At 41.6% G+C, this 24,278-nt stretch overlaps 1 protein-coding gene across 7 annotated transcripts in view; it reads left to right on the top strand.

Moving 5' to 3' along the window:
• THSD7B (thrombospondin type 1 domain containing 7B) overlaps positions 1-24,278 on the top strand; it is a 329,550-nt gene that overhangs the window by 159,701 nt on the left and 145,571 nt on the right. For all 7 annotated transcript variants that reach the window (XR_010071985.1, XM_063341430.1, XM_063341432.1 and 4 more), the window contains 2 exons: positions 18,425-18,616; positions 22,069-22,303. Coding sequence is in view for 6 of the 7 variants with exons in the window: in XM_063341430.1 (XP_063197500.1) it covers positions 18,425-18,616; positions 22,069-22,303 (427 nt within the window). In the remaining variant the exon portion in view is untranslated. The remainder of the gene's footprint in view (positions 1-18,424; positions 18,617-22,068; positions 22,304-24,278) is intronic.

Raw genomic sequence — 24,278 nt, 5'->3', positions numbered from 1 at the left:
CTGGATGAACCCAGGGCGCTTTGCTGGAGGGACAAAGTCACTTTCAGGTGGCGTGAGGTCTACCTGCGCTCCCTTGCCACATCTCCTGTGGCACTGCACCTAAGTCTGTCCCTGATTTGGGGGTTGTTTCCATTCATTACCGCCAATTGTGCAAGAGGTATAAAATACCAGGTCTTTTTTTGTAGTGAAAATGCGATGACCCAGCAGGACTGGTAAGTCCTCAAGAACGTAACAATAGAGTCTTGGGCAATTCTATAGAAGTGGCTCCATCTGTCCTTGCAGCAGGTGGGAGATGGGTCTTGGCTGCCCGTAATACATTGTAGAAACCAAGATGATCTTGTAAATTCAAATTCCATTCCTTATTACCAGATGCAAAATTCCCATTAAATTTAAAATAGCAAGAGTTTCCCCCCTAGTTTCACCAGATTTCCCAAGTTTCATACAAAGTCAGCACTGTTTTGTTGAATGCTTAGTGCTGTGTCAAAGGAGACTGGAGCCAAGAGGGTGTTTTGTTCTTTTTTGTGGTGTTTACAAATAAAGCTGACTGATTTGGTAACTCTCTCGGAAACTCTCTGAGACTGTAAATTTAGCAGAGTGCTCCCTGGGCATGCATAGATCTAAAGACAGCACTTTCTTGCCTATCAATGAGTATCTTAAGGCCTTTACTTTTAATGCTATATATGACTTAAATCCCAGGAAAATAATTCCACAGCATTAATTCAGGCTAGGCCAGGTTTTCTGATACGTTATTTATTTAGGTCTTCAAAATGTCTGTGGTACTGCATGTGGTTGACAGAGCTTATTCTTGTTTATTAATATTATATGGCAGCCTGTTTTCCCAAGATGTTTAAATAAATGCATGCCTTCAAATAAAGCTGCGATTTTAAAAGCCACTTTTTTTCCCCCCTATTGTAACTATAGCATCCCATAATCTTAGCTCTGATTTCTATTCTCCACCACCACCTATTTTAAATAGTTCTGGAAGGATTTTTTTTTTCTTTCTGCTTTTGTATGAGATAAACGCGTATTTACGTCTTGATTCTGAATATCTAGCCCGGCTTCTTCCCTCACCTGGGTGACAGAAGCTTAGAAACAACTTTAAATTCAGTAACAAAATCCCTTATGTGAAGGGTGAAGCACTGAGCTCATATTTTCTGACAGTCCACAAAGCGTACAAATCAAAATACATGAGAGTGCTGCGTAAGGGAGGGTGAAACAAATGGTGTACAATACTTGGAAATGAATGAGTCGTGTGAATGAACATTGGCGTGTACATCCCCAGCCCCATATTAAGATTAAAGTGAGTTGTCTGCTTTACAATTGCATAATTGCTTCTGTGACTGATGTGGTGCTGCTCTGTAATAAGTTGTGAATACTGTATGCTGACCTGGTTAATGGGATGTTTACTAAATGAATATATTTGTATAGTTTGATAGGAGGAGGTTTTGGAAAAAATTAGCAGGATGAGAAAGACTGGCTCAAGAGAGCAATTTTTCAGCAAGCGCTGGGGTTGCGAAGAGGAAGGCAGGCTGCCTTGCTGTTGGTGTTTGGGGGCTTTGGAGGGCAAGGTTGCACGGGGACGGATCCCCTTCCCTCCCCACCGCAGGGAGGTCTGTGCCCTGGGCATGGAGCATCCCCGTCCTGCCTCCCGGGCGAGCGGGACCCACGGGCGGCTGCTCCAGGCTCGGGGTACCCAGACTCTGCACCCTACTGGAGATGCTGCGGCGTGGGGATGCGTGCTGGGGAGGAGCAGCCTCCATCCCGCAGCCGTGCCAGCTTCATTTTTAAAAATACCTTTCTTGAATGTAGCTGTTTTAAGTACTATAGACTAAGATAATTATTTCACGAAGTCATATTATCTGCAAATTAACCTTGGATCTTTGCGTAGGTTCAGAAAGGGAGAGATAAGGAATTTTATCGCAAATTGCAGACTTACTGGGTTTAACGCGAAGGCCGTGGCAAGTAATACATTTAAACTGCATTTAAGTAGTAAAGACCAGAATATCAAAGTCTAAAAGCAATAAACATTAATTTATTCAGAAAGTTTTTATATTTTCTTTCTAGTTTATATGTTCTTTTCACACACTGTCATTTAATGAGGTTCTATTCTGATTAAAGTAGAAAAACAAAAAAGTAAAATGTTTTATTTCGGTAGATAAAAATGTAGCTTTAAAAGTACATCAGCTTGCCCTCTGTAGTCTGAGCTAGCTGTACAATTTTCCCTTCGTTCAGCACGGCTGCTAGACTAACGGATTTGGGGGGAAAAACTCCCCCTTGTATAGAGTTTCAATTGAAATCCATATTTTCATTTTCAGTGACAACTAATACATTTCCTGTAATCCCTTTCAAATATTCACTGGCAACGTTCCCAGGCATATATTTTGAAGGTTAAATGGTCTAGGGTTTATGTACTGTACTACGTGGGTCGGTCTGAATAAGCTAATACGTCTGTATGGTCCCTTCATTGCCAGAGACCAGTTTGTATCTCGGAAACACTATAGCTGCGGTAGCACGAAGTTTGGGCTGGTTAATGAACTGTGGTTCTAACGAGCCCAGGGTGAGGTGCTGGGCTGGAAAACTGCTTTTTCTGGTTGCAGAGCTCACTTGGGTGTCATTACAGAGGGCTGCTTCGCGTAGCGTAGTTGCACCTCGCTGGCAGCTGAAGGTTTTGGCTCTCTGTCCAGAAACATCTCTCTCTTTTTTTTTTTTTTTTTTAATTTTTTTAATTTTTTTTAATAGGCTGCAATTGGCATGAGTCAAGAGCAATAATTAAAATAATATTCCACGAGGTTTGCATTTTAGTATGGCCGTTTGATTAAAATTGAATCTGCCGTTTCCTCTCCCTTGAGGACCATTGCTCGCTTCATGGCTAATGAAGTGGAACAAGGGCTGTGATCAATATTTATGGTGTCACTCTGGGCACCTGCAGTTCTTTCAGCCCTTCTTGTACTGTGGAGCTGGAATGGAGGTTTTTAACTCCGAGCTAATTAATGGCTGACTGTGCAACTTGATACGAAGTCTGGAAAGACTGTTCTTAGTACTGCTTTTTCTGAGGGTCACATGCGCCTTGCACAGATTCGCTAATTCTCATAGTGGACCAGACAAAAGCAGAAAGTTGATTTTCTTCAGTGATGTACGTTTGGATCCCTCGGCTGTCCTTTGGTGTTAGTTTGGGCTCTCCCTGCGTTGGGAACAACCACTCTTGGGGTACCAACTCTTGCCATTGAAGACACAAGAAAAGGCGGCACATATGGATTTTTTCAGCTGAACTCATAGACTTCTGCCCTACGGTTTTTCTTCTTTTTATACTTCGGTCTCTGCTACAGGTTCCAGTAACTGCTGGAGACAGCATGTCCAACACGAGTGCCGCGGAGTTAGTGCTAGTCTGCACTTTTGCATCTTTCCATTGGGGAGCTGCTCCCAGCTGTGCCAGAATATTTTTATACAGCTGCTCATGAAGGCCACGGGCTACAGCAGCATTTTCTGTCCAAATCAGCCCCACAGCACTTTATTCCACAGTCCTCTTGTCTCTTGACTCCTTCAAGGCTTTCCCAAAATAATAATATCATCTTTGAACTCAGTGGCTTGGTTCCTTGCAAACTTTGCCCGTTCCCTGCCAGCGACAGGGGCTGGAGGCAGTCCAATGTAATTAGTAAGTATTTTGGAGACTCTGCTTTGGCAGCCCTGCTAAATATGTGCACTGAAAGCAGGATTAGTGTGGGGCCTCATCCTTTTCTCTCATTAGGGCATCTCTCCAATCGGTAAGCTTATTTAATTGGAAATCAGCCATTCTTATTAACACAGGAGATAACCCTTTGGTCCAAATTCTGACATGGGATAAATGTATATAGTTCCCGCTGAAGAGAAAAAAAAGATTCCACGTACTCCAGGGTGGGAATTTGCCCTTTTGTGTCCATTGCAGTTCTCCTGGAGGAGAATTTCATTTTCTAGTAAAGGCAATAAATTTTCGCTGCTCAGATAAGTGACTACAGAGGTTCATCATCAGGATTTGAAGAAATAAGCCTCCTAAGAAGATGGATGGTGACAAGGGGAGTAAGAGTTGTTATCCAATCATTTGTCATGGTCCAGAACATTAAGATATATGGGTAAGACCCCAAAGGTGTGTAAAAGTTCCTTTTTCCAGCAGTCGGTTGGTACGTAATAACTTATCCGGTGCAGTCAGCCAGTATTACACGCTCTCTGAAAACTCATTTTGTTTGCATCTCTTTGTATACACAGCACATAAGCGGTAACATCATATATTGCTGGGAAGTGTTCTACACATCACCGAAAGGTAGCCCCGCGATTCCTGAATATAGAGGCAGACTTCCCTGGTGCCCACCTTAACTCCCTTCTCTCCCTCTTCCATCCCCGTCCAGATGTTAACATTATCTGCCTTGCCTCTTCTGATGGTGTTCTGCTCCGGGATTTCTCCGGAGACTCTTCCCTCTGACTGCTTTTCTGCGGTTCCCTGCTTTACAGCCGTTTCCCTCTAGTTCTTCCCCTGTCTCAAGGCTTGGAAACCAGGTAGCAGGCGTGGGGTGGGGTGTCAGCCGGTGAAAAACTACATTAAACATTGGTGGTTGTAGGAGCACTTGTTAGCGTATGTGTATTAATTCAACACTTCCTGCTGGTTTTCAATATGTCGGGAGGTTACGTTGCCAGTGAGGTGACTTTAAAATCTGCAGTGGAATACATTTCAACTAACTGCTTGAGAGCAGGTAGACAGCTTGCTCTGTTTACCTAGTTGCAAAGGAAAACCCTTCCCCTTACTTTCTAACAAGTGAGCGTTCCTTTCTAAACCAAACGTGGTCGGGACCAAATTTCTGAGGGATTTTGTTAAATTCAGGCTCTGCAGCTGGGATAGCTGATCTTGAAAGTTCACCATAATGTAGGAGACAGCATCATAGCCCGCTACGGTAAACTGGTCCCTGCCTCGCTGCTTGTTGCTGGGAACTCAAGCGAAGATGAGGTTTGCCTTGTCCCGTCTGGGCTTGCCATGGCACAGAAGTAGCCTAAATTTGATCGACTGAGCCTGCAAGAGCTTGATACCATGCACTGAGTCCTACTAAACTCTGGGAAATCCTCCAGTGTGGCAACTTGATAACATCTCTGTGCTGGAGTTAAAATATGGCCCTCACAGGTTTCCCCAGCCTGGTCTGGTATTTTGTGGTCAAAAAGCTTAATTGGCTCAGTGTATTTATTCCCTTGCATTTCTCTCTTGCAGCCAGCTCGGGAGGATGTATCCGACCGCTGCTGACTGGCAGGGAGAGGATTTTTACTGCAGTTCACTTGATATGAAAGTCTCAGGCTTAGTCCTCAGCGGTGGCCTGTAGGCCTGTGTTAGGGACATAGATGTGGTGGGAACCTTCTAGATGCTCTGGAAGGATCACGAGGTTGGTGCACCTCAGAGGTTTGCAATTAGAGGAGCTCAAGTCAGGGGCTGACAGCAGTCATGGCTGTTGAGTTTCCAAACTCCCCTGGTGTGATTGTATGGATGCCCGTGGAAGTCAAGCTGGCATAGTCTGCCGTCAGGAGGATGGGGGTGACAGACCCTGTGCTGGGTTTCGGAGCCCGGTTTGGACCATTTCTGGCAGCGTGTCTTCAAGTGCTCAGGTGTTTGGTCCTGCGGGCGTTCCGCAAGCTGGCCGCGGTGCGGTGATCTGTTCCTATGGCATGAGGAGGCATCAAACATCATGGAACAGGGAAGAAAAATGCAATTCTTCTGACTCTCAGCCATGGAATTACAGCAGTAAAAATAGCTATCATTTTTGATGCCTCAGTGCCAAACGTAAAGGTTGTTAAGCTGGTTCCGTTGCATTTTCGGAGTAGTCTGTTCTGCTGCTTTTTCACTATTTGTACCTTATCTACGATTGAACAATTATCAGAAATGCGATGAGGACATTGCATGCAGAAAGTCGTCCCCTTGTCTTTTTTCCCAATGACTCCGAGGTGCGTGTGAGCGGCCGTTATCTCAGCTGCTAATCAATGAAGCTGGAGCTAATGTGCGAGGTGACCTTTGTGAAGAGAAGGGAGGTTGTGCCAATATTATGCTTGCAGTTTCAGTCAACTTTTGCACTTTGTCATGTATTTGATTGCATGAGCTGCTCCCTTGCTGACTTGGATTGCCGTATCATTTAGTAGCGTATCAACCAAGTTAAGAGACGGACAGAATTCATCTTGTATGCCAGGCGTGATGTTTTCGTTGACCAGGTGTCGTTGGTGTTATGTGGTGACCCCTGATCTTCATGGTCTAAATTCCTTCTCTTCTCTCACCTGCTTGTGCTTCATTTCATTTGAAGCTATTCTTCCATAGCTCTACACTTCCCAGTTTGGTGAAGTCAATGGAATTTTTACCACTGGAATTAGACCCAGTTAACGTCAGCCCGCGGATAAGCAAAGGTTATTCTCCGGCACTTCCCTTCCCTACAGTTTTACAATGCTTAGGTGTCTGATGGATGGAGCACTCAATTATTTAGCATCTATCAAGCTTTTGCTTACAACACCTAAACAAACCACTAGTATTACCTACTTTTTTCTGAATATATAAAATATAATTCTGCTACATTAATCCACAAACTTAAAATAAGCATATGCTGTTGCTTAACCAGCCCTTTTAATGAAATGGGTTTTGAATTGAAATTTTAAGTATGCATGAAGACAGTAAGATACCATTTTCAGTGTTAGGATTTCAATAATGTATGGAATTAGCCGAGCTTTATTATATTTCTGTGCCTGCATGCCCTCCGTAGAGTAAAAGTTATAATAAATATAAGTTCAAAGGTAAAATTTTATTGCTGCGCATGAGAGGAGAAAAAATAAATTAGAGTAATGTAATCATGGTCATATATGTTATGAATTTTGAACAGTGTCTATTAGAAAGTTTGTCAAAATGTGCTTAGCTTTGAAAATACAGATTAACGCTGAAGGTTTTAATATTGTTCTTCCTTATGTGCATATTCCTTGAGAATATAAGTGTAAAATATCTCCTGCCGAAAGCAATTGTCATAAAATGACACTTTCCCATTTTAATAGCTGAATAATCAGAACAGAAATATTTTCTAAGTTGCGGAGAGGTTATTGCTTTTTTCACACGAAGAAATTTAGTGGTAGAAAACCAAATTTTATCCAGATATTCTCCAGTTTTTCTCTCTCAGCTCTTATATTTGAAAAGTGCGTTCAAATGCCTCCTGACAACCTTGACACTTCGGGGTGTTTAAAAAGGGGCTGGGGGGGGGGGGACATTCATTTTATTTCGTTTCCTGATTCTCTGTTTTCCTTTAATCTAGCAGCAAAGTTAAAATAGTAGTTCTCCAACAGGAGCTGGAAAACCTGTTAGGGAATGACTGGTTGGTATCTATCCAGGCTCTTTTTTTTTTTTTTTTTTTTTTTTTTTTTTTTTTTTTTCTGCTTTGGAGCAAGTGAGGAGTGGGTCAGCGCGGGAGGGCAGCTGCTGGCGCGGGTGCCTATGAACTCGGCGAACACCGTTTGTCTGAACTGCCAGCTCAGCATACAGTCCCGGCTTCGGCATCTCCGAGAAAGCCCCAGCTTGATGAAATTCTGATATCAAAGATAATGATCTTCCCTTCCCCTGTGTTTTCTCCACTTACCATCCCTTTACTTTGTCCTCTGTCATCTTCCTCTCTTGTCTTTCTGGTGTACCTGAGGACACGACCAAAGCATGGGCAATGGCCGTTCTTAGTGTTTTTAATACAGCCTTCAGGTTTTAGCTTCCCCACTCCATTTGGAAAAAAATTGGAAGCTGCAGGTACATATGCGCCTTATTTTGCTTTTAAGGAAGGGGGGCAGAGTCTTGTTTGATAACAATGGCCCGGCTCGGGCTGTGCCAGAATCCAAACTCGGCTGCCATGGCCAAACCCCGTCCGTGTGTTCGAACTCTGGAGGGACGCGGAGGTGGAGGGTCAGCGTACCCCACCGCGCAGAGACCTCCTGGGGACGCCGTGTTCCTCTCCGGGCGGATGCTGCTCTGCTGGCAACACCCCATTTCCCAGGTCGGGATGATAAAGCCGGCCAACGCCACGAGGATGCTTCACCTTGGTGTGCAACCATTGGAGCAGCAGTATCCGTCTCCATCCGAACCCCAGAGAAAGAGCGAGCGCTTCATGAGAAATGGTTTCATGAGCCGCGACAAAGGGAAGGGGAGCCTGCCGCCTTGGCCGGACCAGCAACATCGAGAGCAAGCTCCGGGCAAAGTTGCGTCTCAAGGCTTCTGAGGAGTATTGCACATCAGTCTGTCTTTTTCTGATTCACTAGCAAATCTGTTATTTGTCACCTTTTAATTACAGTACGCAAAACTAAGGTCCTTCGCTGCTTATGGGGAGACTTTTCCTCTTGGAAATCCTCATTGGAAACGATGTTGGTTTTCCCCCCCTCCCTGCCCCAGTAAAAAGTGTAGTCACAGATGCTAGCTTTTAGATTTTTTTTACTTCTTTTTTTTTTTAATCATTCTGAGACATTCTGGACTCTGAATAAGGGAAAAAGTGATAGATTTTTAATATTTATTTTTTTTTTTCCCCCAAAGAACAACTGCAAACTTTAAATCTGTGTGCGCTTTCCGGAGACAGAAAATAACAGAAAACTTTTCTAAATAAGCCTTCCATGTTTTAGGTCATCATGAGTGATTCCTGCTTTTAAATGCCTCTGTTGATGCCGTCGTAGCCGAGTTGTAAGCAGGCGGAGGCGGCTGTTACGATATAATCAGTGAACCAGTTCCAGAGGGCGGAGCAGTTTAGAGACCAAATGCACTTTAAATGGCACTAGAGGAATGATGCACGGCCGACTGAAAATGCAGGCATCGTTATTAACGATGGAATTAAAGTTCCACCTCATGGGCAAAGTGGAAGCACGCAGAAAATATTATTAATATTGTGTTTCCTACATTTGATTTATCCCCACTTTAAGCGCTAAATGATCTATGCAAAATACAGTGGAAATTAAACACACCTTCTGAAATTCACAACTTTATTATGTAAAAATGGTTCAAGCGTAGGTCAGGCTACGTTAGCCAGAAGTAACTTAACCCATCTGAAGAATGCCTTATGCAGTTTAGATGCGGAGTTGATACTTGGCAAAACTGGCGTGCACACTAAGAAATTGTACTCGGTAACCAAAGATCATGGTTTGCAATTTGCAGTGCTTTTGTCAAGAACAGATTTCAGTCATTCCTTTAGACCCTTGACCGATGATCATCTATGTTACTGGGAGTATTTTCTTCTTTATTGTGATTGTGGGTTTTTTTTTTTTTTTAAAGCTATCGAATAGGACATCTTAATACCACTGTGTTCTGTGTTTTGTGGATCAATTAGAGACAAAATTGGGAAAGAAACTACTGCCGTTAGTAGTAATAATAAAAATAAAAATAGCCTAGTATTCGGTTCCGCAAATTCTGAGCGTTTCGTGGAAGACCGTGGAAGCTCTCAGAGTTGCTTTATGGGATTAGGCCAGACTCTGCATCTGAACTACAGCACATTGCTGTGTTAACTGCTTCTAAATGAGCACTTAGTTTTAAGTAGTTGGCATAAATCTAATTTTAATTTACTGTTTTCATTTTCTTTTGCATTGATCCTCTTTTTGTAGAGATTCAATTGCAGACTTGGAGAAAGATGTTTTTCAAAGAGTCCAGATGGTCTTTGCAATTATTTATTATCATTAGCATTCACTGTATCTGAAAACAAGACTTTTGCCAACTTAGATAAACCTCATCTGCCGCACCGTTGTTTACAATTTTGCAGTGTCTTACGTTAATATAAACTCACTCGTGGGGCGATTTCTGGGGCTAGAAGAGAAAGAGTCTGTTATTCCCAAAGTACGGGAAATTGCTGACTTATTTGGGGAATATTGCTTGGGTAACAGTTAGTCATGGCCATTTGATGGCTATGAGCACGCCAGCAAGGTACGGCATTCCTAAGAGTCGCATAATCAGAACCAAAATCATAATAACCAAACCAGTAGGTATAAAAGCCTTGCACCTTTCCATGCGTGCACACACAACTCTTCCTTTTGGGGTCACTTACTGTATGAGAGTGCCGTTACTGTAGTTTGCCCGTCGTAATATCTCCCTTATAGTTTTTTTGGGGTTTTTTTTGAGGTTTTAGATTAAAGATGGCATCTTAAGTCTGCAAAAATGGAATGTTTAGAAATTTACGGCTGTGATGCAGTGGGAATAGAATGCCACCTTCTTTATTCTAAATTAATATGCTTGAATTCCTCCACTAAAGTTGTTCCGCCCCACTGCACAGATATGTAAGTTGAAGTGGACACTATACACCGTTGGAGTAAACAAGTCTACTCATAATTGGTTTTTTTCTTAAAGTTTTGGAAAGATATGTATATTTTATAATGTTGTTAATACATTTGACTTATTTGCGTAATTGGTTTCTACAGTATTTTGTGTTGATTAGCATTTGGAACAAAGCACTACAGAGACGAAAATGGAGGGACACCTGTTTCAATTACACCACAGCACCAATTTTAACAATAAATCTTAATTGCAATCAGTCTTGATCAACCCACCTGTGTAGATTCCCTCATTTATAATGAGGAGGGATAATGGAGAAAAAAGAAAAAATTGCAAAGAGAGAGAGGGGGGAAAAAAACCCCAGAACACTAATATGGATTATGTTTAGTTCTTATCCTTTATGTTTTCAGATTGCTGGGCTATGTTAATTATTAGGAACAGCAGCCTGAATTTCTGTGCTCTTCTCTGGGAATAGAGTGAACCCATGTTTACTTTCAGCTGCCATGTGAGCAATTTCTCTTAATTCAGGAGGGCTTGTGCAAACAGCCGCAAGGTGGAATTAATTCTGCTTTTATACCCAAGCCCAGCAGGTGAATGTGTCGCAAATTCCTTTAAATGACTACTTGTCTTTCTGTGTGGGATAGGAAATACATCGGAGCCAATCTCTTGTGTAGGTAACCTCATGCAGCTGTATTTTTTTTTTTTTTTTTTTTTTTTAACCTTGAGACTGGTAGCTGCTGTGTAATACTCCGCAGAGGGGTACTGGGAGGCTCTCTGCAGGCTTGGCAGCCGCTCGCTGACGTGCCTCCCCCTGTGCTCACTTTCTTGGAGCTTCTTTAGAGTCACAAATCAATTTTCTTATGTGCATCTACATAGACAAAGAGGGTAAACAGTCCAAAGTGCAACAGAGGGTGTATGGGAAGGAAAGAGAGATCACTTTTTTTCTGTAGTCTTCATCATCTTTTTCTCATAACCTCTGTAATGATCACTTGGACATAGGTAAAGGACACAATCGTGGCCAGCGATGCAGGGATCTGGGCAAAACTATGGTGATTTCGTAACGTGTTTCCAGACATACTGTTTCTTTTTCACATTTATTCTCATTCCCTCTGCCATTTTTTCATACTTTTTCATCTTATTTTCCTTATTCCCCTGAGTTGTTTTTCCCTTTTTCTTCATTGTGCATTGTGTGGTTAAAAAATGTTTTTTCCGTATTCAATTGCGTTGGTTTTCATAGTTGCATTTTAGTTAAGTCGTTTGACTCAAATCCTCGATGACTGTCTCATCTATTTTGTTTTTTTTTTTTTTTCTGAGAATGATCCTGGTTGTATTTGTGTTTATTTCCTCTTTTCCATTGTGAGTGGCTTGTTCTTCTTCGCTGCTTCATCTTGTTTCATGATGGATCTTCACCTCCATTCGTCTTCATTGCCATTGCGTTCCTCTTCTCGGCTGTGGGGCTCGGATAATAGTGATGGACCACTGCAATTAAATTTATTCCATACGCCACTGCTTTCCCTGACAAACTGACACCGCTCTTCTCCGATGTTCTTACCTGTTGACTGGCATTAAGAAAAGTCAACCAGGAGCCAGGGATTTCAGCGAAGTGTGACATTGGTCTCCCGGTGACGACTGAGCATGGCAGGCCCTGGATGCTTTAAAGTATCTCTAAAGCTGCTCATGCAACAGGGGAAAAAAAATAATCTGTGATGTTGTGATGAGGTGAAGACATTCAAAATGGTTATAAGAAATTTCTCCTATTGTTGTAGTTTGATTGTTATTGCTTTTAAATGTAACGTTGTCATTAGCTGATGAGATGCCTAGACCAAGATATTGTCAGCAGACTGCTTTCTCTGAATGCAATTGCTGTTAGCAAACTGGCATACGGTCAATAGGAATTCTTCTGAATTTACTACTGTCTGTTGACATCTTACTCTGTTACAGGCAAGTATTTAATCAAAGTTTATTGTCATTCTTTTCTGAGATTTAAGTGGTACATAAAATTTTACGATACATGTAGTATTTTAGATGACAGCTTCATTATTTCCACTGAATAATTTGAAATGCTACAAGGAGAAATATTGATGTCAAACTGGTAATTGTCATTAAATATGCAGCGTTTTTGCAGCAGTCATTTGTGCAAAAAATAAATTTCCTGAACGTGAAGGTGTAGCAATGCAGAACGGTCCGAACTGCAATTCCTTGAGCCTTTCCGCACCATGGAGGTGGCTCAAGGCTCCACACACGTGCGCAAATCGGAAAATTTCAAAGTGATTTTTCAAATTTTCCTCTTAAAAAACGAAGGTGGTGTAGTGGTGAGCGTCAAAAGGGAGGATACTTGGTTTGTTATTGAGTTGATCTTTCAATTCCTGCTGCCTGATGGGATTTGTATTTTTGTTGCTTCAGTTGTAACCCATCCAGTAGAGATTCCCTTTTCCCTGAGCCAGGAGGGGGGTGTCTGTGGCAGGAGTAATTAAACTGTATCATAGGAGATGGGGACACAGGTCGCTGGGAAGAATGAGACTCATGGGCCGGAGCTCCAAGGCATTGTGTAAAGTGGACAGATGCAGTTTAAGACTGAACTGATTGACAATGAAACTTTCCTGTTGATTCACTGCCTCGCAGTTGGAGTGCACTAGTCAGGGCTGTGGGGAGCGGCTTCTCCTTCTAAGATGGAAAAGACAATAAGAAATGAATTAAATAGCTGAAAAAACAAGCTCTTTAGTTCAAGAAGGCTTCTGTGTCATCCCTTGTTGGGAAGACTTTAATTTGCTTTTAAAGCGAATTAAAAATTCCTCTCAGAATTGTACTTCTCCATGTGGCTTCTTAGTTACCTTGTTACAGAATTCAAATTAGGGACCAATACATGAGGTAATGGTCAACTTTATTAGCAAATATATTTACAAAAATGCCATTCTCATCTTCTGTTTTGCAATTATTACACCCTAACTTTGGAAGAAGATGGATTCAATCTTTCCTGTACCGAAAATATTATCTGTAGAACATATCTTGTGTGTTTAGCTTTAATTACTATACTATTCAAGTACGAGGCAATCAGCTGAAAAAAAGTCATTAGAGGTGGTCAGGATGTTAGCAATAAAACATTTTGAATAGAAAGCTAACATTTGGATTAGATATCAGGAAGAAATTTTTCACTCTGAGGGTGGTGAGACACTGGAACAGGTTGCCCAGGGAAGTTGTGGCTGCCCCATCCCTGGAGGTGTTCAAGGCCAGGCTGGATGGGGCTTTGAGCAACCTGGTCTGGTGGGAGGTGTCCCTGCCCAGGGCAGGGGGTTGGAACTGGATGGTCTTTAAGGTCCCTTCCAACCCAAGGCATTCTATGATTCTATCATTTTTCTCAACTTTTTTTTTTTTTTTTTTTTTTAGGAAAGCAGACATTCAGCAAGGCTGAGAACAAAAACTCTGCTTAAAACATGAAATAAAGAGCATGTGAGAGGGAACACTGTGGCTCCTGGGATGCTGGAGATGCTGGTTCAATTCTGATGTAGATCAGAGGTTAGATGTTGTGTGTTTTGCCTCTCAGGTGATGGCTAAAAGCCGCATACATGTAATTATCCTCTTGCTCTCTCTTCCCCCCGCCCCCAGCTTTTTAAAATGTTTTTGAAAGATCTGGATTTTTTTGTAATATGGAATATAAAAATTTGAAAGCTTTGAAACATTAAAATGTTTCATAATATAGAAAATAATTTCCCCTTGACTCATAGCCCTGTTATATTTCTTTGTACCGAGTAAGTCAAAAAGAGGAATATTTTCAAGATGCTGTGCTGATCATAACTAGCATTAATCAATTAATAGCTATTTATAGCTATTATAACTCTTTGTAAATAAGTCTTTGTAAAATGTAGGTCTGAGTTCTGCTTTACAGGCAGCGCTTTCCATGTGCAGTTGTATGAGCGGTAGTTGTTTGTGGTTACCCTAAGGATAGAAAGGACTTCCCAAGGTTCACCCCAGTCTGAGCCCCACTTAGTTTTCACCATATGTCCTCAAACATTAGGATGAAACTGTTCAGTTGCTTAGTCACCATCCTAACCACGTCTCCAGTGGTGTCTCAGTAACAGCTGTGGATTTGTACTGTTTAGCGTTACAGCAGAAAAACCACTCTTCGGAGCAAACGTAATTCCTTGAGACTGCTTCTGGGCACTTGCACAGTGTCGAGGGGGGACAAAAAGATGAAATGAGCAAGTCATATCCGAAGAAAGCCAACAAAGACAGCGGTGGTAACCTCTGGGGTAGGTTGGATTGGATGCGTTGGATCCGGTCCAAGCTAACTAGAGGACCCCACAAATCCTAAGACCTTTTTTTACTTTTCGTTTTCTTTCTTTGAAAACGTCTTCTGTCCTTGCGCCTTGGTTGTCTCAGTTTACTGATGACTGGATGAACAATGCTCTCAGTTTATTCCAACGTTACAGCAAGTTGCAGAGGGGAACCAGTTTCCCATCAAGAGGGAGCTGCTCCGGGCTCTGACCAGGGGAGACTGGGTCCCTGAATTGCCATCTGGGTTTAATTCCTGGTTACCACAAGATGAACTTCAGAGCAACGTCATCAGTTCTCATCTAAAAAATTCTAACAGGGAGCAAAGTTGTAGCTGTCAGGGTCAGTGCTGTCCTTTTCCCTGTTTTTCCTGAAGGAAAGATGGCTCTCATCAAGACTGGCACCCTTCTGCTGTGATCCCCAACCCCACTGCTCTCCAGGGCTGATTTCAGATGCTTTGTCTTGAGATCTAAATACATACTTGGAGAGGAATTCATATTGCATTCAGATGCATAATTTAGGTGCTTAAAGGCATTAGTCTTATTGAGAGAGGGAGAAAGCCTTCTCTAGAAAGATTATTCAGAATATCTGAGATAAGAATTACACCTTCAAGGTACTGGGTGGACAATTTGGAAGCGCAGGAGAATTTAATATTCCCTGTAAATCTGTGACAATGCATAAAGCACACTTCAGATGTATCCAGTACTAGTATTTTTCATGGAAAATGAAAGATTATTGCCTCCCTTTGTAGTATATGGTAGTTTTCTGAGAATTCTCTGCCAGGCAGCTGGTACAGAAGAACGTTTCCCCTCCGCAGTAATACAAGCCAGTAATTAAACCTGAACACAGCGAATAGAGCTATAAAGTAAATCAAAGTGAGTGTTGAATTGTACCTTCGTGCACCGGGTGGTAAACTCTATAAAAAGCCTCAAAGCTTCCTTTCTTTGCTGAGGAACCATGAATTGCAGCCTCTGTTCGCAGTGTTACTGTTGCTGTCACCTGCTGTAAATCCAGCGTGAAAAGAAATCACGGAGGGAAGAAGTGGAAAGTGCGTTTTGCTCCTTTCCTTTCCCTCCCCCACAGGGTGGTCACTTGAAAATCTGTGGCATCTGTACTCATGGGTGGAGGAAGCCACCCCAAAGGAGACCCAAGTATTTTGAACCATCTTCCAAGTGGAGTCGCTTGGACTTTGTAAAGTCAGATTAAATCAGTGGAAGGGCTCCCATGGCTTTCAGCAAGTAGAGTTCTCTCCAGTGCTTACATCTCTGCAGCTACCTAATTGGTGGAAAAGTTGGACTAAATGCAGAATTTGGTGAACTTCGTGGCACTCCCTTGCCATAAAGTCCATATGTAATGAAGATAACCTCTTGCACGGATGGAGGGGAGGGGGACACCCTTGCAGGGCCGGTGTCCCATCTCATCCCTTCTCGTTCAGAAGCCTGTTGCTGGCTGTTCCCCCGCTTCCCTGTAAGTGTCAGTGATGGGAGAGGAGGACAGATGTTTTACTCTACTTCCCCAAAGCATATAATCTCTTGATGCTACTGTACCATTGCTCCTCAAATCAAGTCTCCGCAGGATGCCCTCGTGTTCTCTGCTGCTGTACAGACGAGCTGTCAAAATGTTAGCAGGGATTTTGATGCTAAAATGACTCGAGGAGACAGCTGGAAAAAGGCTTACAGGTTTATTTACGGTTTTTACATTGTTTTTTCTAAAGATGGTTCTCAGCATTATGTGAGCATCCAAAGCAGCAGTGGTGATAATAGGCTAGTCAAAGTGAATGATGGATTAAGATTGGTTTGCAGGGGTGCCAAATTCAGTACCAAAGGATGGGGGCTGTCTGTAGGGAGGGCATTCGTCTCCTTTTTCTTATTGAGTAAACTTAAAATAGTGGTACAAAGACTGGGCATATCGGAGCCTTTCCTCATGAGCATAGCCGAGCGCAAGGGAAAGGGAGTATACAAATAAAGTATTTTTAAACATATCTTGCAGTCTGATTGCCTGCTAGATTCTCCGTTACTTCTCATAATATGCTTGAAAAGTTTTATTTGTGCCTCGAGGGCGATGAGCCTGTCTTCATTTAGGGATGCAACTGCGGATAACACCGCCGTGCCGTTGACAGCTTTATGCACTCTCGCTAGCAGCCTGCCTCTCTTATTTACTCACTTGAACACGCGTTGCCTTGCAGAAGCAGTACAGTTCTCTACCCTCCTAGTTATAATTGCATGCTGGGCCGCCTTGTTACGGAGCACGTTGCTGGAGCGTGAGGTGAAAGAGCCAGTTGTTACTATTATTAATTTTAATTTTTTTTTGTTTTCCCTGCGTGTAATTGAGCCTGGATAGTCATTATGTTTTTTCCTAGGTTCATAATCAAAGAAACCTGGAAGGAGAGCTTTGTAGCTATTATAAGGGCAAAAGGGGAGGTAACGTTCAGTGTGAGCTTGTTGTTTGTAAACAGGTAGATTTGAGCTTCCAGAAATGTCGGATTTGTAGCTAGAGATTCATGAGGGTCTAGGAAGACTAAACAAGAGAATAGTGTAACAGTCAGTCACGTCTGTTCATCACTTGAATTAGATTTCTAAGACATTATGTGTAATTCAGTACTAAGAGAGTTATGTTTTATAAATTTAAGAATTATAATGTCCTCATAAATTCTATGCAATTAATAAAATTACTGGACATCTCATTTGTTAGTTTAAAAATAAATTAATATGTTATTTTGCTTTTTAAAAGCAATAGTTCCATGTGTTGCACTCCACATGACATCCCTTGTGTGCTTTGTTTTGCTGCTTCTGCCAGCTGTTGTTTTGGTTGGTAGGTTTTTCTCCACCACCCCCATTGTCCTGCTGCCTTGTTGAAAGCGGTTTTGGAAAGATGCTTCGCATCAGGAGGTACACTTTGGTCCGGGTCCCTTGGTATTTCTTGCTTGGATGGGGGTGGTCCAACAGATCCATTAGTTTGGATCTCCTAGTTTTTGGGTGAGAAGCAGAGTCAGAGCTGAGATTGCAGGAGAATGACCAAAACACCTACCGGACGCTTCTCTGGCCTACAGGCAGAAGGATATTGTCTTCCTTGGGGGACCTGCACAATTTGTATTGTGGAAAACAGGTTCTGTAAGTGGAGACTGATGGAAAATATGGGGCAATTATCATCAATTCTGTTGATAATTGATATTACAGCTTTTTATTGATTGAATTTTCTCATTCCTGGTGCTTGACTGCTTTATAAAGTGGACTGCAGCCAGAATCATAGAATCGTTTTGGTTGGAAGAGACCTTTAAGATCATCAAGTCCACCTGTTAACCTAATATTGCCAAGTCACCCCTAAACCATGTCCCTCTGGTGATTCCACCACTTCCCTGGGCAGCCTGTTCCAATGCTTGATAACCCTTTTGTGAAGAAATTTTTCCTAATATCCAATCTAAACCTCCCCTGGTGCAACTTGAGATCGTATCGCTTGTTACTTGGGAGAAGAGACTGACCCCACCTCACTACAACCTCCGTTCAGGCAGTTGTAGAGAGCGAGAAGGTCTCCCCCCAGGCTCCTTTTCTCCAGGCTGAACAACCCCAGCTCCCTCAGCCGCTCCTCAGAAGACTCGTGCTCTAAACCTCTCACCAGCTTCGTTGCTCTTTTCTGAACACGCTCCAGAACCTCAATGTCATCGCACACAAAACCTGAAACACTTTTTTTTTCTTTTTTGCTTTTCTGAAGAAATACTTAAGTTAGTTGTTCAAGTATTACACTTTCAAGCCTAAAGCCTAACCATGTGCTCTTTTGTAGTATATTTCTCCGTGGGCAGGGAGGCATTTATTGACATAAAGTTAGTCTGTTTGATGCAGACCGTGGATTTTGAACCAAGCTGAGCCTTCTTCCACGTCTGTCTTCTTTTGTTTGCTCCAGGTGAAGAAGTACCACATCACCTCTGCTCAGACCTTCCCCGTCCTGAAGTTGTGGCTTGTGAAGTTCCTTGTGCAACAGACTGTGTCATCAGTGAGTGGTCCCCGTGGTCCTCATGTTCCCATTCATGCTCCAGTAAAAATGCTGAGGGCAGTCAAAGCAGGACCAGGTCCATCTTGGCCCTTCCAGCTGAGGGTGAGTGGTAAACATTTTGGGTTGATCTCTGCTTGTTCGTTTCGTGAGTTGACTTGCGTTCCTCAGCCAAGCCGTGTTTAGATCAGAGCTAATCCCAACACTGTAGCAATGAGGAATAATACTCCGTGTCTGTACTTTATGCCTAGTGAGTGACAGATCTTTATGGGCTTGAGTTAATGCATGCATCACTTAGAGAAATTCTGTCACAGTTCAAAATTATTTACCTCAGCCTATGAATTACTGCGTATTGAGGGCCGGTCTGGGTGAGAATTTACTTCAGGAGAGCTCCATCCTGTACTGATGAAATTGCTGCATGACACAAATTCATCGTGTGAGTGTCTTTATATAGGAACATATCAGTAGCAATTTGGAAAAGAACAATGAGCTGTGAAAAATGAGTTAATAGAAAAGGACCTGTTTATTTTATTAATGCAGACCTAGAATGTATTGACCTTGTTTTTCCACTGGAGTAAGTAAATAGCTCTTGATGACTATATATAATTTTCCCTGGCTCTTCATGGACACATCGCCTGTCTGGATGATTTTACATATCAACATCAGTGATACAATTATTTACACAAACTATTTCATATCAAGAAGTGTAGTCTTCTAACCACAGTTACACGTATGGTAATTCATTTATGTGTTGGTTTATCACACAGGATTTAAAAAGTATCGCATCTGGTGCATAAAAATTCATAAAACGTGAACAGGTCTAAAGCCTTGTTGACACAACGGGAATATCTACTGTTGTCAGCACTATGTGCAGCTAATGCAGCAGCGAAACACTTTCAGATGCAAATCTAGTCTCGGACAAGCTCTGTTAAGTGCTATTTTGTGAATTCTTACTAAAGCCACCCACTGTTTCTGGGGCAAAGTAAGGACTTGATCTTGCACACCCTTACCCATGTGAATGGTCTGTATTCACATAAACATCCTGATAAGCACTTGCAAAGAAAATTGGGACCCTTCAGGATGAAAACTGCTGTATAATTGTCGACTGAAGGATAATAACTACTACTAAAAAAGTCTATAGGCTAAAGAATAATTAAAATGAAAAATAAAGTTGGCTTCGTGTTTTCCATGGAGGGGCTGAAATGCAAATAAAAGACAAACATGGAATTATGAAAGTAAAGTGTTGAAGAAGTAAATTCTTGAAGAAATGAAGTACGTAAGCTCAGTCATCTCGGCCTGAAACATGCTAAACGAAAAATGACGTGCTTTGAACTGAATACTTTTAAGTTCCTCGAGAAGGAATAAGTAACTATTAAAATCTAACGCCCTGACTTCTTCTGTACATCTTTAGCAATGAGTACAATGGTTTGCTCTGCAGAGTCACACATCTGCATACAGATAAATGGTGATTGATTGGAATTTGTGGGGAGTGGAAGTGGGTGTAATACCATTATCACTGCAATACTAAGGCAATATTATATTTTCTCTGGAACTTCCATACTCAGCTCACAGCTGAGCCACCAACTTCTACAGACCTCTGCTACCTTTGCGAGTGACATTTTGTTTGTCCTTTGTCAACTTGAGGCAGTGTTAGCTGTGGCTCTGCTGCCTGAGGACCTTTGGAAGCCATCTCACAGGCCGACCAGCTCAAACCCTTGGGTCCTCTTCTCCAAGCTTTTCACCCGATCCCAGAACACGATAACCAGGAGGCTACCGATGAAGCTAGAGGGGCTTGGTTTAAATCGGGTTTTAAAAGATATTTCTTTACACAACAAACTTGTGAAACTTGGTGCAAGAGGAGACTGTGGAGGGAGGCAGTCTCAGCAGGATTAGAGGAACTGATGAACATCAGGTCCGTAAAAAGTCTGTAAACGGCTATTAGAATGGCTAGGCAGTGATGTGCTGCCCTGCTTTCCATGTACAAAAGTTGCCAATGAACTGCAGAAGGTGGCCAGGCTTTTGTGCTTTTTATAAACAGCATCTCTTGCTTGCGGTTTTGCAGGCAGACTGCTAGGTTGGATGGACCATGTGCTATTTCTTATTATCTTAAGTTAAAACTGCCTTGTTATTACTCTCCCTTGTTTAGGAGAGCTTCCTTACCGTGGCTATTCTTGAAAAAAAAAATCCAACCCACCTTAATTTTTCCCTGTGAAGCTCAACATTTGGGTTAAATCTTTTCTTTTTCTTTTTATTTTTTCTTAATGGACCAGACATTTTGCTGTTTCCTTGATACTTTTTTTTTTTTTTTTCCTTTTACACGTGCTCAAACACACAAGAGCAATAACTGGTCTGCATTTTTCCTGCCAAGTCAAAATCTTTGGGCATCTTTCAGAGACTGAGCACTATGTGGAACAGTCCATTTTCATGAAAAGATAACGGCAATGTGACGCGATTATCCAAATCAGCGTGCTAAGAAATTTCTGTCCCTTTCTTTTCTCAGTACTATTCATTGTGGCCATTTGGGGTCACACCTTATTTGAGAAGGCTCAGTCCTACAAGGCGATAGGCATCCCTCTGAGGAGCAATATACCTTCATCTCATGTTGATTTCAGTTAGGGCATAAAGGTGCTCTGAACCTTGTGGTATCTGACCCCAACGCTTCAGTTCTTTCAAAACCTGCAGCACTTTGGCCGTGAGCTGCCAGATTCTCCCTCCTGGAAGAGAATGGTTTTGATTTTAGTAATTTTTACTTTTTTCTTCCTAAAACGACGACGCTTACTGTTACAATTTCACCACATTACTCCTTAGCTTTTGAGCTACGAGCATCTGCTGCTTTTATGGGATAAATTCAGGCTGCTGGCTGGAGTGGTAAAGCTTCTGGGGTGGCTGTTCAAACTCCTGCACTTGGTAGACTTATTACAAATTGTTGACAAAGTGCAGTAGCTTAGCAAAATCTTTGGACACCAATTTGAAGGATGCTGCTTCAGAAAAGGAAATTCTTCATACTCAAAACCTGTCTTTCAGGCTTTCCCCCCTTGATTTGCGGGTGTGGGTATCATTTGATACGTTCCTCTATCAGTACGGTTCAGCACCCTCTCCAGCTCAGCTCTTTAAGGCAACGCGTGAATAGAGTCCAAATATTAAAAAGAGATGTTCCTCCTTGGGAAATTAGCAAGGAGGATGAACATAAAAATAATGCTTAATTTGTCTTTAAACCTAATTGCATGTTTGCTGAGTGATACTGGCATTTAAATGGAATCAACTTGGCTGTGTGTAGGAGTATCAATAAGGTAACTCAGAAATATACTTTGCCTGTTTCTGTTTCCATTATGCGTTGGAATACAATTTTATGCAAGGCTAGTTTAATGGGGAAACAATATTTTAGAAGGTTGTTATTGCAGCCATAAAGGTCAACAGCTTTATTTTAGCTTTATTTATTTATTTATTTTAAATGGGGGGGGAAAAAGATATTAAGCAAACCTAACTTTTTTTTTAATATTTTTCCATTTTTCCACATGCAACAAGATAAAATATGATGTTCTCTTGACCCTTTTCAGGTGGAAAAGCCTGTCCTCCTGACCGAGCCCTTCAGGAGCACCGTGCCTGTAATGATCACCCGTGCGTGCATTTCTTCTGGGAAGCTTCTCCCTGGAGCTCCTGCTCTGAAGACGCGCTGGTAACCGCGCTCAATGCGACCGTTAATTGGAGCGGAGAGGCCACTTGCGGCGTGGGAATACAGACAAGGAAAGTCTTCTGCATGAGGAGCAGTTCTGGCCAGGTCACACCTAAGAGGTATTTGAAGAAAAGCTGATAGCGATTATTTGCAGTTACAAGACAAGTCATGTGAAGACATTTTCAGCTAGCGTATGGAACAGGCAGCTTTGAAAAGAATTTCATGTCAGGCCTAATTCTCCAGCTACCGTTCTGTCACTGCTATGAAAGGGATACTAATATGTAACAGAAAGAAATAACTAGCCCATTTTTAATTTTTGATGTAAATCCAAGCAAAATGCATGCTTTTAGTGGGGTAGATTTTTTTGCTGTAGCTCCTCGGTTATTCTAATTTAGTTTTCTGCAAATATTTTTCCTGAAGGACTGGTGTGAGGAACATATAAAATACATCTGAATATAACGTTCATCAATACATTATTAACAATGCTCTAATAAAATAGAAACAGTAAATAGAGTTTGCATTATATTTACACCACAATAAGGCAGAACCGTATGTGTGATCTATATCGTGCAGTTGATTGATATAGCTTCTATAATGTCATACCAGCACAACAAAATTGTGTTCTGCAGTACAAATACTCGGAATTTTGCTTTGCTTTACTAAATGAGGAAAATAAATAGCACAGGTGTTCTGCCTAATATCAAAAAATCAAGACATTGCTAATTATTTTTTGCACTGTTAATGAGTCTAGAGACTTACAACTGAGTTTCATTTCTTATTGTAGCTCTCAAAGCAATCCTGTTCGTATAAGCAGACTGTGTTGATTTCAGTAAAGTTAATTAAAATTCTTGAGGTTAATGAGACTAATTAAATAAAAGGAAAGAAATCTAATATTCATTTATACCTAGAATCCATTGATATGCTGTAACTTTACCTAATTAAACATATTGTTTATAGAGCAATATAAGGGCTAAAATAGTTGTTTACCCCCTCCGCTTTTGAGATGTTTTAAGGGGAAATGGAACTGAAGGGGGTAAGTAAATACTTAAATGAAGTACATGAAGGAAAAACAGAGTTTCACTGGTGGAAAAATCCTGCTGAAAGAAGAGGTTTGTGTACTGGGGACTTCAGAAAGGGGCTTTGGTGTGGTGGCTCCAGTGCCGCGGCGTTCCTCGCGTGATGGAAGTGGCTGGATCGAAAAGGACTGCTGAGTCCTTAAAAGAGCTTCTTAACGAAATTGTTTGCTGCTGCACTGCGTATTGTTCTTATGCTGATAATCATCTTAAAAATTAGACCTCTAGAAGTCTTTAGGGAGACAGTTCGAAGTCAAGGAATAAAACCTCCGTGTTTCAGAACTAAATAGTACCCTGTTACTGCCCGGGAAAACTTTACCAAAGTAACATTGGCTTTAGAAGTGCTGGGGTGAAGGTCTGCCGTTAATACGGCTTCAGAAATGAGATAAGCCATGTAAATAGATAGCCTTTGTGTGTTGGCATGCTGTCATTTGTTATATTCTGCATTTTTCCTGATTTCATGAAGAAAAAGTATACCATATCTAAAGAGGTTGCAAGGCAAAGAAAGCCAAGTAAAACTAAAATTTTTGCAGAAAAATACTTAAACGTCTTCTCTTAGATAACAGAAATCTGCCCTCTAGGATAATCGTACTTAATGAGAAGAAATGCCTCTTTATATTTATTTTCTTTTAAATTATACCCCTAAGTATGATATTACTATCTCAGTAGCAGAATCATAGCTTTAAGATTTATTTTTTTTCCCATTAGGGTTTAGTGGCGTATTCTTCTTTCAAATGGGGTCATTTTGGATTTCATGCATTACTCAGGATTTTTAAGTGATCTTTCTAAGTAATAAAAACTAAAAGAGAGCAATTCCTTCTCTGCTCCCCCATTGGAAATGCAAGATTTGCCTGATCCCAGAAAATTATCCCCTTTACACCCTTTGAGTTTTTAAATATTAACTGTGTCTGAAACTTTTATTAGAAATATTTTTCATTTGGGAGTTAAAAATGAATTAAAAAAAAATAATCGCAAAATGAGGCTTGCTATGAGCAGAAGTGATATCTTTGCTCACAGCCCT

Source organism: Chroicocephalus ridibundus, chromosome 7 (genome assembly GCF_963924245.1).
Source record: "Chroicocephalus ridibundus chromosome 7, bChrRid1.1, whole genome shotgun sequence".
Taxonomy (NCBI): Eukaryota; Metazoa; Chordata; class Aves; order Charadriiformes; family Laridae; genus Chroicocephalus; species Chroicocephalus ridibundus.
This window is presented reverse-complemented; position numbering and strand designations above follow the sequence as displayed.